Source organism: Phasianus colchicus, chromosome 6 (genome assembly GCF_987193195.1).
Source record: "Phasianus colchicus chromosome 6, bPhaCol1.hap1.1, whole genome shotgun sequence".
NCBI lineage: Eukaryota > Metazoa > Chordata > Aves > Galliformes > Phasianidae > Phasianus > Phasianus colchicus.
In genome coordinates, this window is record NC_143441.1 from 47,920,179 (window position 1) to 47,937,930 (window position 17,752).

Below are 17,752 nucleotides of genomic sequence, written 5' to 3' on the forward strand. Positions count from 1 at the left end.
TTACTTATAGCACAAGCTACTCCATGTTGTCTTTCCTCCCTTGTTCTTCTCTTTCCCTTCTGATTTGCCTTCTAACTTGAAACCTGCCCCAGTGGTTTCTCCAAGTGATTTTTGTGATCTGGAATATTTTGATCATGAGTCACCACTACCACAGGTTGACCACGTTGTATTAGCCCCGCTGATCAGGTTTAATGACTCCAGCAGGGTATCACCAATAATTTCCACATCTGTCTGAAGGCAGAAGGGACATTTTCTTGGTATTACAGCACTACCAGATTTGCTGATTAAAAGCGGCAACCTGATGAAAAGGAGATGAGGGGAGAAGGCACTGCTGCACTGCAAATGGAACAAATGTGCTGAAGAGACTTAGGAAAAGCAAGAGCAGATTTTGGTCTCTTGGTCTCTCATGAGATTAATCAAGGCACCACGCCAACTTTGGAAAGGTATTTAGGTGGCTAAATACCCTCTGACTTCAACGGAAATGTAGATGCCCAGCCTCTGTCCACAGCAAGTTTCCTACCAGCCCTCATAGCTCTGTCTGATCTTACTGAGATGTTGCAGTGACAAATATGCTGTGATGGCTAAATGCCATGGTGGTAACGGGGACCACAGATGGATTTCTGACGGCAAAACTTTGGCCAATTTTAGTCGCAGCATTACATTATTATAACAAAAGAATATTTTTTTGTTGGCAGTGGACAGATCCATCTTTTCCACTTTTCCTTGTCTTGTGCTGGGTAGGATCTTAAAACTATGATGAAAAGACATCTTGGTAGTTAGGACTTGCCCTTTTCCAGGCTGACTGTTCATTCAGCCTTATGTCAGATAATTTGATTCATGTCCTTTATGGAGGCAGGAGTTAGATGTGATGATCCTTATGGGTCCCTTCCAATTCAGGATATTATATGATTCTACAATTCTAAGTGTCACAGTATTTGATGATAAGAACTACACCTGGAAACTAATTTATTTCAAAAGAAATCAAGCTTTACACCCTGCCTTTAATCTATGTGTTGCGCAGAAAGAGACTTTGTTATGGATCTTTATAGTCCCACTAGGAGAAAATAAATCACAGGCTGACTGCTCCCCTAGCTGAAATGCAACCAAGGTCACTGACACGTCTTGAGGCATCCAACAACTGCTCAGAAGTGACAAGAGAGAACATCTCACTGTGGTGATGTAACGCAATGTTATTGCAAGTAGAAATAATATTTAGTCAAGGAATGTGGGGAAGGAAAGAGGGCAAGTGTCGAGGATACACAGAAGGCAGATGCTGCTAATTCAAGGTGGCATAACTGAGGCGCTTGAGCTGCTTGTGATTTGCAAGGAGATCAAATACAAGTCTTGGGATGCCGTGATTCCCATGCAGCTGGAAGTGGAGCTGTGCTGGCAGCAGACTCTGCCAGCAGGAAGCAAGCTGCTAAGTCTGCTGTGCTTCTTCTCTAAGTTTACATGAGCCAAGATCCTTGCTACGGGGCGGCAGACGTGTAGGATGTCACTACGATGTTTCACTCATGAACTGCTCTCAGAGTTCCTTTTTATCCCTCATCTCTGAGACGTCTGGTAGGTGTAGGTTTTGGTAGGTTAGGTTGTTGGCTGTAAGAGGTTTTGGTATGGGACTAACAGCACAGGAAACCATTAATGCACGGGTAATGTAACAGTGAGGCAAGTAACTAGTTGTCCTCTAAATAATTCCATCATACAGACCCATGGTATTTCTCAGTTTACCACTGTATTCTAGAATTCAGAGAAATTCTGGGCTCAGTTGAAATACATCAAGGATACAGATTATACATGAACTTAATCAAATTGCTTGAGAAGAACATGCTAGAAATGCAAGTGTAAGGACTGGCTCTCTGCCTCTGTGGTCAGTCACCACTCCACCAAAGGAAAGTTTTATCCTTCACTTCAACCCTAGTCTTCAGATAACTGTGGCAAGGGATAAAAAGGTATCACATTAGTCAGCACGTTTTCCTAAAACCTATACAGAGATATTAAAGTGTGTGATTTGGGTACTTCTTAGGAATTCAGGAGATGGAACAGACTACAGGTCCACAGTACTATATGGGACCAGGAGTCCTAACATTCTCCTATGGCAGCTCTGCTTGGAAATGGCCATACCTGTACATCATATGTCCATGCATGTACATCATATGTCCATGTCATAGCATGACATGACACGTGGGTTTATTAGCTGCATCTCTTAGCAAGAAATCTCGTACACTATTTCTGCTATTTCTGTTAGACTCTTAGATGAAGGGCTCAGCTCAGCTAGCTGTGGGCTCAGGAGGCAGCACTGGGAAGGGACAGGCTCCTCCATCGTAAGACGTTGGATGAATCATTCCCTGGAGGCGTCTGCTCTGCACAAGGAGCCAACATGATTACCTGAGCCCAGGCACAGCTAAAATTAGGGAATCATCTTCCAAATAAATACTAATGAGCAGGGCATCATAAGATCTGAAGTTATTTCAATTGTGATGGAAAATGGTTGTAAAATGGTAAAAACAGGCTATTTATGATTCAGTCAGCCTCCATCTGATCATCTACAGGTACGGAGAGGTATTTTTAAAGACAGAAAGGCAGCAAGGACCACTAATCTTTTTTATTATTATTATTTTTATGCTCTTTGATGGCTTTCATGCAATTCTGCTCTGAAAAAAAATCCTACTTACTGACAGTAATACCTCGAAAAATCCAAAATAGCCTCTCAGATGAGTCAGCCCAAAATCACAGCGCTATTAAATCCCATGCTTTTGATTGGGCCCAATTCAGAAATGTTTAGACCAGATTCTGATACAATTACTAATGTCAAGTAGCACTTCCGTGAATTATCATGCTGGTTGCAATTCGGATGAAATGCTATTTTTAACTCCTCATAAATCAAACCAAAAAAAGGAAGCCGAAAGGAAAAAAAATAATAAATAGTAAGAAACGGACCACAAATAAGTCTTTTAATGAGCAAAGTTCTATTCCTATTATGGAATTTCTTATTTTCCTCAGTGTCTGCTCTTCAATACCTGTGCTTTTCGGGACTCTCTAGCAATGCTGGCAGCCTACTGCTTGGTGACCTTGACCCAAGCTTAAATGCTGAATTACAAGCTTTACATAACACAACAAAAAAGTATACCTGACATCAGCCAGCATTCCAAGAGTTGTTTTTTTCCTCCAGTTTCTGCGAAATCAAAATAACATAAACATCCCAGAATGTTCTAGGCACGATCTGGTGAGGATCTGAGCAATCTTAACTCCGACTGACTTTTACAAAGCAGGTGGCCCAGCTTCAGGTCTAGAAAGTTATTTGCTTGATCCACATGAAGAAAACCACTCATTAACACCCTTTAACACTGCAAGTGTCATGAATAAACCCTTTGGTGTTTCTTATAACAGCATTACTCGTGCTGCCTAGTCTAACAGATCTGTGCTATCCCCCACCAATGCTGTTAGGGAGTCGGTTGCGTGCAAGCTGAATGTCTTGTGATCTATTCAAGGACTTTGTTTTGCCACTCTAATTCATATTGGGCTGTGTGCTTTTTGAGAGCAAACTGACTCATTTCCATCACGGCATTTTGGATAGTAGGCTACTGCTCAACAGAAACACAGAACAGCAGATAAAGTCCTGCACAAAAGGTCGAGATACTTGCTAGCAGATCAGTGAAGCTGCACTGAGCTGCAACAGTGGTCAACCTGCCCAAGAAGAACAGTTGTTTTCAATTCTTATTTCAACATTACAGAACATTTCTCAATGAACAGAGGCACATTTATCAAGAAACCTTTCCAAGAACCCTTCCCATATGCATCATCTGAATGTGATATTTTTTACTTCTTGTTTGTTTTTCACAAGGAATTGTTCCCTTCAGTCACTGTGGGATCCTATGGCACAATCACAAACTGCAGGTTAAAATAGGTCCTATTCTGAAGTTTCCACTGTAGGTGTGACAGAGAAAACTCTTACTTAAGCATCTGCCACAACAATGACTAACTACAAAGTATTAAAAAAAAAATAAATTGAATTTAACTTACAGTTTACAATGCATCTTGTATAACAGTTCATTCTACCTTTGGTTCTGCACTCACGTTTTCTAACCTGTCGCATTATAATCATGGAGCTGTTAGATGTGATTACATTACCTTCCTGAATTAGGAGAAAAAGCACCTTGTAAATGTGGGAGCTACAGTGCAAAAACTTCTGCTTGTACAACAGCTTCAAAAAAGCCTTTACAAATCCACTGCTTGTTCACACCAATATTTACCTTCCATTTTTGCATAAAAATGTTTAACGTGTTTTGGCCAGATTGGGCTGCTGATTCTACTCAGTAACCGTGGAAGACCAATTAATTTCTTTTATACTGTGGAGCAGTGTGACTGATACCTTTTGTACACAATAATTTTACCACTACCTTTCCACAGAAGATCCCAATTGTTGGGACATTCATTTTTAGAACAAAACAATATTTTGCTTAGCTTTGAACATTGGTTTCAATATTGCTTGGCTTGACACAGGGAAAATACGGCTTCCTTAGCATAAATTCAAGCAGGCAGGTATTCATAACTCAGTTTTAATGCATGTACCTGCCAACTGAGGTTTCTAATAGCCAGCCTGGTTAGCTGTGCATGCTCAAGCCAAATAAAAGCATATCCTTCTTGGCTTAGAGGGAACGCAACTCTATGGACTCTCCTGTCTATCCCCTTTCTCATCTTCTGGTCCCACTAACTCACATGGCTAGGTTTTACACTCTGCTAGCACTAAAACAGAAGAGATTTGCTATCACTGTCACCAGCTTTGGGTACCTCAGACACAGATGGAGACTTCAATCATTTCCCATGTAATACAAAGTAGAGCTTCCAATAAAGCCCAAGTCTATTGAGCGTTTTCACTCTCTAAAGGGCTTTACAAGCATACACTGCTTGTTTATCTGCCTCTACTCAACTCCAAACGTATCCTTTTAAAAGGTCGTTGCAACTGATAGTGTGATGTCTTGAAGTGAAGGCAGTGGGCATCCTGGTCCAGCACCAAAGTGAGCCCTGCTTTAAGCACGGGGTTGGGCGAATTGAAATGGGACTCTAAGTGTCTTCTGGTGTCTGAGGACTGAAGACAGAAAAACAATAGCACTGCTGAAAAATACACTGTATCTCAGGTATTAGGGCTAGAGAAAAGAGATATCTTCAAACTTGAATTGACTTGTCTTTGTTCCATTTGTTTTCTAGAATGACATTAGCATGTTTTGTTGGGCTTGGTTTAGTTTTACTCAGCTTTCAAACCTCATCTCCAGGCAGAGCCTGTAGCTCAGCTGAGACAACTTGTTCAATGTTGTGGTCCTTTGGACCTCCCCTTCACATCTATAGATTCAAGCAGCCACTGAGTGCCACTGGGGAGGGTATGATGCCAATCCCAACATTAACAAGAATAACTTCACTATTAACCAGCATAACTTCACTTTAGTGTGTGACATTTTCCGGCCTGCGATAATCGCTCCTACGCAGTCACATGAAAACCTGGTTGTGGGCACCTCGTGTATCACGGGTTGCAATTGACCGCGTGCTGATGAAGGTAGCTCATTCTCACACAACCATCTGACGATACGCCTCTGCCAGCGGGCCGTGTCCGGGGAATTACGCTTGAGGACTCAGTGAAAACTTTCTCCTATTAGGGTCTGGGATAGAGGAGTGTGCTGGGGTCAGGGGCTCTGTTTGAACAACCTTCTTGGAGACACAGAAGATAACGCCCAAACAGATAGCAATTTCTGATGCAGAGAACGCATACCAATGGAGGTAACAGCACAGGAGTGTTGCAAGGCATCTGGAGGGAAAAACACCCAAATAGCTGGCATTGCCTAGATGTTGCTTTCTCATCAACTGACAGCAAGAATGATCTCTCCATTTCTATCAGTTTTTTCCCAGCAATACTTGCTGGCTGCCAGAGCTGTGACCCTACCTTGGCTTCACATTTCCTGACCCAAGAATATTCCCGCTTCACCCTAATCACAGCTATTTTGAGATGATAACTAATTAACAAGTCTTCCCAAGAAGAAACGACCCATGGCTAATCTGGTTCACCTTACTCCGGGAAAACTCTGACCTCAGCAAACTTTCAGCAACTATTTCCAGTACATGTACTATCTTTATTGCCTTTGTTATCTGAAAAAGGGGGCTGAATTTGGAACATATTTGTTCAGGGCACAACCTGTGCTGAATATGTTTAGAAATGTCATAGTTTGCATTTAGACAGCTGATGAACTAAAAAGGCAAGAAATTAACTCTCCCTCTTAGCCAGCTTCATCTCACCTTATCTTCAATCATAAATGGTAGGTGGTCATTCTCCCACATATACCAAATGTTGTGTCTCCTTATTAGAAGACAGCAATGGCAACACTAGATAAAACTGCCTGGTGCTTGTTTTTCAATAAGTCCATTTTAGTACTTAATAACTGTCATATATAACCCAGATAGACTGTTTTTGTTTCATTGCATTTTATTTTAACTATCCTGAAATGATAGCTGCATGAGGCTTAGTTGAAACGGTAACTTTGAGGAAAGTTGGAAGACATTTAAAAGAAAAAGATTATGGGAAAATACTTTGATTCCTTTCATAAATAGAAATTCTAATGTCATTGCAGCAAGAGTCAGTTGGATATGCAGTTTATGATCTGACTTGAAATTCACGTGCCAAATTCATGCATTTTTGTCAAATTCAAATTACATCTATCCTATGCAGAAGTCTCTGAAAAAGCTGCATGGATCCGTGCCGCCTGGAAAGCAGAGCAGATGTGTTGGGGACAATGTTGCCTGCAACTGCCTCCCCACTTCCCACAGCCACCACACACATGATGAGGGGCTGGGAGCGGATTCTGCTTCAGTTCCCACTCGGTACTCAAGGCTCAGCTGGCCACAGCTTGGGAGAAGATGAGGACATCCTGACTTGAACAGCGGCTGGTGAGGAGTGAGGAGAATTGAGGAATAAAAGGATAAAGGAAGGAGCAGTGATGCTGTGCTCAGGGGGAAGGGAGAAGGAAACAAAAGAGTCATAGAGTCAATAGAATATCCCAAGTTGGAAGGCACCCACAAGGATCACCAGTTGCAACTCCTGGATTTGACCCACAGTAAGACTGGATTTTGGCCCATCTCTTGATTTCTATATTTCTCTGTGGTTAGGATGGCAGCTGGGATGCAAAAATGTTTCCAGTGATCCACCCAGAAGTGACTGCTTGCCACTTCTACCCTGCATTCCATTGACATGACCTTCCAACAAATAGGTTGGGTACTGATGTGAGTCTGCACGATGGAGATTCAAGCAGGTCTGGCCATTCTAATCAAGAGAAAATGACTGAGTGCAACTGCTCTGCAAATGAACCAAGGCTACGCACTGAATGAAGCAACGGGCTGTGTGATTCCCATCTCATTTGTTTCAAAAACTGGAAATTGACCATGGTCAATCACAGTTTTAGCATTTATAAATTGTCTGGCATTTGACTAGCACCAGTCTTATAATAAAAGTTTGTTTGTGCAATTTAATACAATTAGTCATTTTGCAGTGCATAATATAGTTTCCTGCTCACTAATATCAGTAAGAAATATATAGTGAAAGAATGAAAACACCAGATCTAATTTTTAAATATTATTGTCTAGAACAAAACAGTTACAGCACAGTACCATGCTTTCTTCAGTCAACTGCATTAATTTTTGGCTACTGCTTTTAAGCAGAGCTGCCAAAAAAATGTTTAGATCCTGGGGACATTTGTAAGCCCTGCAGGGCTCCCTTACCTCATTCAATCATCTTTCTCACACATATAGAGATGCACATTTTTGCTGACTTCAGGGGCATTCATATACCCAATAAAACATCTCTGTCTGATCCCATCTGAGCAGCTCTGTTTTTATTTATAATAACCCTTGAATTTTCAAGGAAATATTCAGCTAACCCTATTTTTCCTAACCCAGATTTAAAGGAATACAAGAAATTTTTCTGAGATAACATTTGGAATAGAACTCACTCAGAGAAGAAATAACTTGGAATGCTATTTTTTTTTACAGGCTTAATTAAAAATATAACTTTTCAAGCAGCAGAGTTTAAAATCTGTGTTTTGGTGTGGGATGGTGTTAAGAAATAATAAAATACTGGCTTATTAAGAGTAGTAATCTGAATGTGAATTGTTATCCAAGGTAATTAAGTAAAATACACATAACACATCCCATGTCAGATGGAAGTTATTGGATATGCTAATCTTTACACCTTTTAAAATAAGTGGAAGAAAGTCTCTGGGACTCAAGATCTCTGCAGACAGTTTCTATTAAATTTCCTGTGTACATGTCAGTAATAGAAACATTCTAATCACGTTAGTCCTCTACTGAGCTGGATCATACACATATTTTGGAAGGCAAAGTCCTCATTGGCCAAGTTGGAAATATCAACCTTTTTTTTTTATAAAGTAACTTTATAGTACAAAATATGATGTAAAAATTGCCCAGCACATTAGAAGCTGCACAGGAACTTTGAGCTTGCTTGTGGCTTATCTCACTTTGGAAATCCAAAATCTAATGTTAAAAAGTAAATTTGGAGCACGACAGTATCTAAGAAATGAAGTGCGTCCAGTGAAATCCTATTGCAAGCAGTCAGAGTAACTTGGAGTGAACATGGAGACATGTTTGATAAGAGAACAGGAGGGTTCTCGCCACAGCATTGGAATGAAACACACAGGTCCTTACCTTCGGGGAAGCAATCTTCAGGCTCCATCAGCTCCTCAGCAAACTCAGGGATCTGCTCCAGCAGTTCTGCAGGATTTGTCAAATCCACTGTGCTGCCTTCAGAAAGACTGATTTCATCAAGCTTGTTGTCAGCAAGAGCAAAGATGAGGAAAACAAATTGATCAATCGCCCCAAAGGAAGTAGCTGAGTTCTTATTCCACTAACCAATATCCCAGCCAAAGCAGTCACGACAGTGAAATGGCCATGCTCGAGTGACAGCTCTACCTACACTGTGGTGAGCTAACAGTGGACCCATCCTCAAGAACAGCAAAAAAACTAAAACACCATATTTACTTAAAAAAAAAAAAAAAGTAAAAAAAAAAAAAAAAAAAAAAAGGAATAACTCAAGAATGATTGTGAACAACTACTGAATACTAACGATAGGTAGAAGTCTGGAATGACCAAATCATTCAGAACTATAAAGCTTTCACATTTTTCCTTCCTATCTGATGGATTCAAATGGGTGGAACCCAGCTGCTGAAAAGCTGGAGGAGGACTTGAAGGACTCATGCTGGGTTCCTGCATCTTGGACATGAGGCTCAGCACCCACACCTGGTGGGTTCATTTTGCATCTGGCCAGCCAGGACCACGTCCTCCTCTCTTCTGCTGTGGCCTCTCCTATGGGATGAGCAGAAATCCTTCTGTCATCACGTTCTGCTCACAAGATGACACATGTTCATGTGAGCAGGCTCTTTCATCTTCCTCATCCCACACCTCCACCCTGGGATGGGACCATTCATCTTTCAGACGCACGCTTCTGCTCTCAAGAGGAGGAGGGACACAAGGATTTCAAGGCTTTTTGAAGGACCTATCATTTGCCCCAAATGTTTGATCCCCAGTCTAAATTACATTGTTTAAAAACACCTCAAATCCTTTTCTGCAAAATGGGGACAAATATATTCCCACCTCCTGAAGCATTGGTCATTTTATCTTCTTAGAGCAAGAAGTCTCAGGTAATCTGGGAAAAAAAGTCTGGAGAATGGATTCTTGAAGAAAAATTGGTTTTAAGGCTATGTGGGAAATTGAGTTAAATAAAGCAATGGATTTTCATGAAAATTTGATGCCTAATTTTGAATTTTGGCTGCATTTGTTCCTAAAACAGTGATGCAAGATAACATAAGCCACCCAAATAAGAAACAGAAATTTCATTTCAGATCAAAGCTTTCTTCTGACATTAAACTTTTTTTTTTTTTTTTTTTTTTTTAAGTTTAGTGGTCAAAATAATTGTTTTTATAGGTTTGTGTTAATCCAGAACTATATTTTTCTTGATTACTCAGCTAGGCAATTATAGTTCAAGGTCTATTATTTACTCAGCCCTGCTCAGTATTTGCTTTTGACTCTGTAAAAGAGATATCTGGCACAAGGTGGTTTATTTGCAAACTGTCTTGCTTTCTTCCCTGAGCACCTACTGAAACATTGCTGTGCTTTATCTCATAATACTATTGTCTTTATTTTAAAAATGAGGACAATACTACTTAACCCATGCTTCTAAACAAGAGATAGTTATATGAGATAGTTATATGAAAGACAAAATGCACACATAAATTATTATTTTCATGAAGATGACAGAGTTAGAGAATAGGTACAGCTCTGTGTATTTATTATTAATGTGAAAATGGGCCCTCTGTTTTCCAGTGTACAGAGGCAATGCAAAATTTATAGCTGAATTCAGAGAAATGCTGAACCTGGGGTAAAACGAGCAAGACTGAACATTCCAGCAATACTTGTAAGCAGGATGGAAGCTACGTGTTTGCAATTAGCTGCAGCATCCCAAAGGTCATAGTCTTGGCTAGGGCTTTTAATGCTCTGCTCAGAAGAGCAAACAATCAAGAAGAGATCATTTAAAAAGAGAGCCGGGCCAGAAAGCACAGGTCAAAGACATGGCTAAAGCTTCTAAAAAATCCATATTCAGAATGCAGCTGAATGCAGCAGTCGTACGGAGAACAGCCAGTTTTCTACAGGCTACAAACAATACATGATGGTAGAAAAAAATGTCAGGGTTTCACACAATCAGAACTTTCTGTTACTGTTCATTAGGGAATGCATTTAGTCATTATTTCTTCTGTTGCGAAGTCGTCAACAGACAGAACACTGAAGTAGTCCTAAATCACACACAACTGCAGGATGTAGAAAATAGGGGTCCCGATGAGAAAAGAAGCCTTGTTGGATACAATTCTAACCAACAGGGAGAAATCAAAGAACATTGTGAGGAAAAATGTCAGCTCAGTAGCGTCATCATTGGGAGTGCTGTATTTAGCAGAGACAGGTAAGGAAATTCAGAGAACACAACTGCAGGACACAGTGCAATTATATTAGATTACAAGGAAAACATCTTAAAGAATCGAGAATGCTCGAGAGTTATCTATGAGGAGGAGCTTTCAGAAATCATTAGAATCCATCAGTGTCAAAAGGAGATGGGGAACATGCAAGACAACATGGACAGGATTTATTTTGAAAAGCCTTCAAGGAAGAAGAGGCAGTGAACGTGGATTCAGAAAACATGAGGCAAAGGTTCTGGGGTCTAAACAGGGACTAGAAAAAGAATTCATACATATGAGAGAGGAGGGAAAGGTTAGGAAGGCTTGTGGGAAAAGAAGCAGAAGTTACTCTTCGCCAGTAAGGTGAAAGGGATTAATGTTTTCATGAGAAAAGAGACATAAAGGTAACTTATGGGGGAGATGGGACTAACGAAAATTCAGTTGCTTAAGAAAATAAAAGCTTTTTAAAAGACCAACAAAGTGATCAATAAAAAGGGAATGAAGGGCTTGTTAGAATTAGCAGAAATGTAAGCAGGGAAATATCTAGAAAATCTAAAACAAATGTAAATCAGCAGATCCAGCAAATGCACATGGCAGAGCATGGGCACAGGGATCTGACACGCTACGTTAACACACCATTAGCAATCAATAGCGAATGCTCATGGAAAGCTAGAAAGAGCCCAGGAGAGCAGCAATAAACAAATACAATACTGAGCTTAGAGAAAAGGAAGAGGGAATAATCATGGGAATCACAGATCACCGAACTCTTGCTGCAGCTTGTAATTAAAGTGAATTAAATAAACTCAGCGGAGAAAAGTAGAGTGCTTTCTTGCAGGGCAGCTGAGTGACACGTCAAACAGACATGAAGACAGCGAGGCAGCTCTCCTGTCTGCCACCAGTCTGTGCACAAGTGGGAACAAAGAGGCCAAAATAAGATAAACAGGACAAAGAATGCCCCCTTTTTCTGTTGGAGAGGTGTACCAGGCAAAGGCAACATCAGAAACCTCTTTGGAAGATCTCCCACCTGAGCCGAGGTGGTTTTTCATGTGTTTCTGGGTTCTGTCTGGAATAGCTTCCTCACCCACTGCTTGGCTCTCCAGCAGTGGCAAACTGATATGAATTACTTTTTTTTTTTTTCCAGAAAGCTTGTAAGAGTGAGAAGCTGTAATCTCACTAAAAGTTGGTGTTTGCTCAAGATTTAGCTCTCTTATCTGCCTTCTCCCTCTCTCCCTAACCTCTGAAGATCACAGTCTTAATCTGTCAAACTGACAGATGATATATAAACCTGGATAAAATATCTGTTTCTATAATAGAAAAGCTGACTGTTGAAATAAAGGCTCTAGCTTGGATTCCCCCATTGCTTCGTGTAGGAAACCCATGCTAACAACCCAAATATAATAGAAACTTCACCTTCAGAGGAGGAGACCTGTAGGGATTAGAGTTAGCACCAAAGATACAGAAGAGGAACTGACCAACATCATTCTCACACTGATGGATAATACTAAATTCGAGAGACTACTGAAACTGGGAAGAAAGAAAGTGAAAAGTGACACATGGAAAGAATATAGCACAATGAGACTGGACTCAAAGCACTACAGATGAGTGAGTTCAGGGATAGAACAGCAGTGGATATCCTGGAAAGCTGTAACCTCAAGTCACCTGGGGTAATATTAAGAAATTAAACATGATTTCGTAGTGGGATACTGTGATGCAAATATCCTACTTGGAAACATCACGTCTAGGCAGTGAGATACTATTTCTCCTCCTTATGGTTCTGTGGGAATTGTATTTGGAACACTGCTTAGTTCTTGGCACAACGATTCTAATTGAGAGAGTTGTAAAAAAAAAAAAGAGCTAAATGAGTTAGAAAGACGGTGCAGAGATACTCACTGACAAGAAATAATGAGAGAACAAGGGCGTATGACTTTAGGGAGTAAACTAAATGCAGAAGGAAGCTAGTAATGCTCTATTAATTGATATTAATTCATAAAATGAAAATAACTGGTAAAAGAAAGTAATGACATAGCATTTTGAAAGGAAAAAAATAGACTGATTATCAAGTCATTACACCCAGCCACATTTTTTTTCTAAATGAGTGAGCTATTTCCTTTGATAAATAAAGAAGTCGGGGTGGCCTGACACATTTAAAGGTAGATTCCAAACAGCCATACAAAATATTTTATGGGGCAGAGTTTTGGCAAAGAAATCAACCGGTCTGTTCTCTGAGTTCTGTGCTTCCAATGATTTTATTTCTATGGTGCCTTACTGATGATTTGTATGGGATGAATTTTTAATCATATAATGTACCCTTTACTGACATGAACAGTGTTTTAGTCAGAACACATTCGATGCTTCCTGTTATTGACCGAGCAACTCAGAGCCTCGTCTCTTGGGCGTATCAAATCCCTGAAGTTACTGCCTCACAGTTGTTGGCTGTATCTGGGTAGCCCCAAGTTCTTGGGACATTCATCAAAAAGATTAGCATGTCCTCGTGTGTCGGCACAAAGATTACTTCTGAACAGGAGGACTATAAGGATGCAATGTCCACACAAGATTTAGCCTTCAAAAATAGCATCCTTTGGGCTTTGTTCTTTCATGTTGGTATTCGTAGCCTCATGTGAACTTCCGTTTGATTTCAAGTCATCCCTGGATCATTGCCATATTCCTCCACCTCTTTTTAAGCAGTCACAAATAGAATCAATTATACTCTACTATAGAAAGGTGACATTTGTGTTACAGGACCCTTTGAAAGATGAGGGAGGAAATGGGGATTATTACTTTATCACCGTGTTGCTGAATATATCAGAGCTAGAACGTTCCTATCTTATGACATTTCACTGTAGCACTAAAAAAGGATGTCGTTGTAGTTGTTGCTAACACATCAGGGTTTATGTATCTTAAAAATACAGTTAAACAGGAAGGATAGGAAATCCCCTGTAAGAAAAAATCTGGAGCTGGTCTTCTAATTGCTCCTAGTTACAATTCTTCATCTCATTAGTTTGTAATCTGGAGTTCCTCTTAAGTACATACAAATTCTTTTTAGCCGAGATTATGGCATTAAATGCTCGAGCTTCCTTCCTCTAAGGTCCAGGACCGTTTTTTGCTGAATACAAAATCCAGTACGCCAGTAAGTATTCTGGTGAGATTGCTCCTGAAAGAAACCCTTCATGGCCAGAGCATTTCTGGTGACTGGAAGTGGAGTTCAGCTCACCTTAGTGTAATCTACATGACACAGACATCCACAGCTCAGTTAGTTACTCTGGTCTCCCCTTACAGCCAAAAGAGAAAAACAGGTACTTATAAAATATGCTTCATCTGGTCTAATTTAAATGTTGATTTCAGCAGGATATGAGACACTTTCACCTAAGTATATTGGCTCCAGATCCTCACTGACTATAAAAGGGTCTCATACGACAAATCTAGAAGCAGATGTCCACCCCACGTGACAGTATGACTCAGCAGGCCACAGAAGATGAGCTGCTCTGTGGCAGCCCTGTTTCCATTGCCCTGTCAGGATTTCTGCATGGGATTTCTCCTGGTTGGGCATGGGCTCACCAACACAACGAGAAGCAAACGTGATCTACACTTTGCCTGATATGAACTGAATGACAGCAAAGCTTTCATGTCGGGTACATAAATTCTTGCACTTCTCATGGGCCTATACTTTTAAGATGAAAAAAAAACACCCCAAAACAGTTACCCTGCCCCAGACCCCCACACAAATCGGTGTCATGCACTATGGAGCTGGCGTGACGAATGGCATGCAGCATCAAACAGGAAAGTGGTTTCTGTTACCTCTTTTTGCCCTACTGGAGGTGGTGGCTCAGCCTTCAACTGCTTATCCACGTGCAACTCACTTAACTCTTCACAAATCTCAGAGTTCTGACTCCGGGCGCCTGGGCTTTGGCATCGCTGCCCCCTCAGCTGCAGCTGCTTTTCCTGCTGGAAATAATCCTAGATGGGTTTACTTTCCTTTTCTTTGATAGCATGCTTAGTCCTTAAGGAGATCTCCCCAGCTAGAAGAGAAAATAGCCTGAACTACACTTATCAGGGGATGACATCTTAAGGAAAAATGGCAAGCAACAAGATTACACAAGCTTATGCTGTAACTTTTCAGGTTTAACAACTGGATATGTCAAGATAACTGGCTGTAAAAAAGGAAATTACAGATAGGTCGGCTTATTGTTTTCTAACTGCTGCTGGGGGGCAGGAGGAAATTTCCTTGCCTTCTCCATTTTCAACCCAGTTTGGAGACACAGGTTTTTGCAGAGACCCAGGGCACAGAAAGGGGCTCGCAGCTCAGCTGAGGTCAGCGACCAGAGGTGATATTTGGCATCATGGCTGGAGGGAGGTGTGAGCACAACACCCAGTGCCACACCATCGCTCTGCTCCAAATGGCCTGGGAAAACAAGCTACAGATTTACAGGAGAAAGCTATCCAAAGGTATCCAAAAGTTGAGATGAAAACCTGTGGGTGGACATGTAAATGTGTGCAGTGCCTATTCAGGAAAACACTTCAGAGTACTTTGCACCCACTGATGTCAACGGGACTTAACCACAGGTTGGAAGGAGAGTGCATCCATACGTACTTCACTAAAAAGGGATGCACTGTGGAATCAGAGCAATAATTTTTTTTTTCTGCAAACACATCCAAGCAGACCCAGTGCTTGGCAGCAGAAGCAGCACCATTAAACTCAGCCATATTGTCCTGGGGTGATGATTACTGCCACTGTGCTCTCTCCAAGAGCTGCCAGGACTGATGGCAGAGCAGAGCACGTTTGCACGGTTGGCTTCTCTACATCTGGAGGCCCAGGTTCACCGCTGGTGTAAATCAGTTCAGCTTCATTGATTCACCTGTGATAGGGATTTCTCTGAGAACTCCGCAGCTCTATACGGCTCTGCCATCGTTCATGCCATTGCTAATGCTGCTACTGAATTATTAATAAAACTCAAGCTGATTTCAAAGGGCTGTGCTGAATTGCTTACAGAAGGACTTCCATGCTGAGAAAAAAATTACAAGCATAACAGGATTTCAACAGTAATTATTTAAACGTATTTATCTTTTGCTCGTCCACCTTTTTTTTCCCTTTGGCTTGAGTGGCATTCAGTGTTATTAATGTATTAAGCAAGCTTCTCCTCCCCAGGGAGCAGCAGCCTACCTGCTTTCGTTCTAAAGCCACATCACCACAGAAAGTCCCTCAAGAGGAACCAGCAGCAGAAAAACACTTTATTCCAAATATAACCATCTAAGAGAACAGATGACACAAAGGAAGCAGTTGGTTAAGCAAATTGCTCTCCGTATAAATACTTTCGGACTGTCAGGTTTGTACCAATCCTTTCAAATGTCGTTCTGTGTTTCTAGTAAATTAATTCAAAATCAAATTACTTGTTTCCTGCTTCAGAAGGCATGTGGTCTAAAATATATTCCAACTTTAATAAATTAAATTATGCACGTCCGAGCCTGTACCTTCTGCATGAGAATGCATTACATACAATTTCTACCATAGAATCATAGAACTATAGAATCATATCATGGAATCATAGACCCAAGTTTTCTAGGCACAGTTTATCACTGATTTTCACAATCTATAATCACTGAATCCCTGACAAAAAGTAACACTTTTTAAAGAGCATCTCTGGAACTACTCTGTTATTCAGGGGAGAACACAGAATCATAGAACCAATAAAGTTGGGAAAGATCACTAGGATCATCCAGTACAACCATCAGTCCATCACCACCATGACCACTCAGTGCCACAAAATGCTAACATGGAAAGCAAGTGTACTTGAGTAAGGCACTAAGCCATAGAAAGTTGTGTGTTGTTTTTTTTTTTTTAATTCAATGTGCATACAACTTAGTACCAAGTAATCTTAATGGCAGGGTATCAGTTATAGCACTAAAACAACAGAAACAATTGTTTCATGTTGAAAGTGCAATGCAATCTGGGGTGACATCTCAAGTTCACTTATGCAGAAAGGTTGTGCACTCAGATTCATTAGAAACGAAGGCATAGATGAGAACAGACTATGTAACTCAGTTGATCTGACAAATATCCAAGTTGTTAAGCAAATTATTGCACTGAATAACCACGCTAGTGTCAAATGAAAAGCTTATACTGTTGCTCTACTGACGAACCCTTCTGCATGGCACCAAAATTCAGGAATGCTTTCATAGATACTAAGCTCCAGGAACACAGCCCCAGCTACTTCCCAGAAACTGCATTTGTACCAGGCATCTGATGAGTTAATATTAATTAATATTGATGGAACACATCTTGGCAAATCACCCAACAGGGTTAGCAAATTGACTAGGTTTCTGCAATGGCTGATGCCAGCCCTGGTGAGCCACTCTCCTGGGATGGAGTCTCAGTTCCAGCATACAGTGCCTGAGGATCAGCAGGAACCTGTCTGGGGCAAGGTGTGCTCCTCACAGTCTGCTTCACTTTGGATTATTTGCTTTTGCTCAAATTCCAGATGATTTGCTCTTCTGGAAGTAACAGCAGCAGGTTTATCTCCCCACCATGAGTGGTTCATGTAATTTGTTTTTAATTTTTGTATCAAGTGCCATGTCGGAAAGGCAATGCACATTATATTAGTATTTACTGATTCAGTTGTTTTCATCATTTACAAAGTAAAACTGTTCAGCAGTACAACAACTTTGTGCCCTCAAATGGCTGACTGGAAGCCTGGAATGTACGTCAGCTCCTTTAGAGCATCAGCCAGAAGTTTGCACACCCCTGTTCAGATCTGAGCCCT

At 40.8% G+C, this 17,752-nt stretch overlaps 1 protein-coding gene across 12 annotated transcripts in view; it reads right to left on the reverse strand.

The window, feature by feature from the left end:
* The window catches only part of LOC116238213 (sodium channel protein type 5 subunit alpha-like), a 206,288-nt gene that overhangs the window by 39,122 nt on the left and 149,414 nt on the right, over positions 1 to 17,752 (reverse strand). For 8 of the 12 annotated variants that reach the window (XM_090143202.1, XM_090143195.1, XM_090143191.1 and 5 more), the window contains 2 exons: positions 14,793 to 14,951; positions 8,701 to 8,821 (listed from right to left, as the gene is read on the reverse strand). In XM_090143202.1, coding sequence (XP_089999328.1) covers positions 8,701 to 8,821; positions 14,793 to 14,951 — 280 coding nt within the window. The remainder of the gene's footprint in view (positions 1 to 8,700; positions 8,822 to 14,792; positions 14,952 to 17,752) is intronic. The other 4 variants (XM_090143196.1, XM_090143192.1, XM_090143193.1 and 1 more) reach the window with 3 other exon arrangements.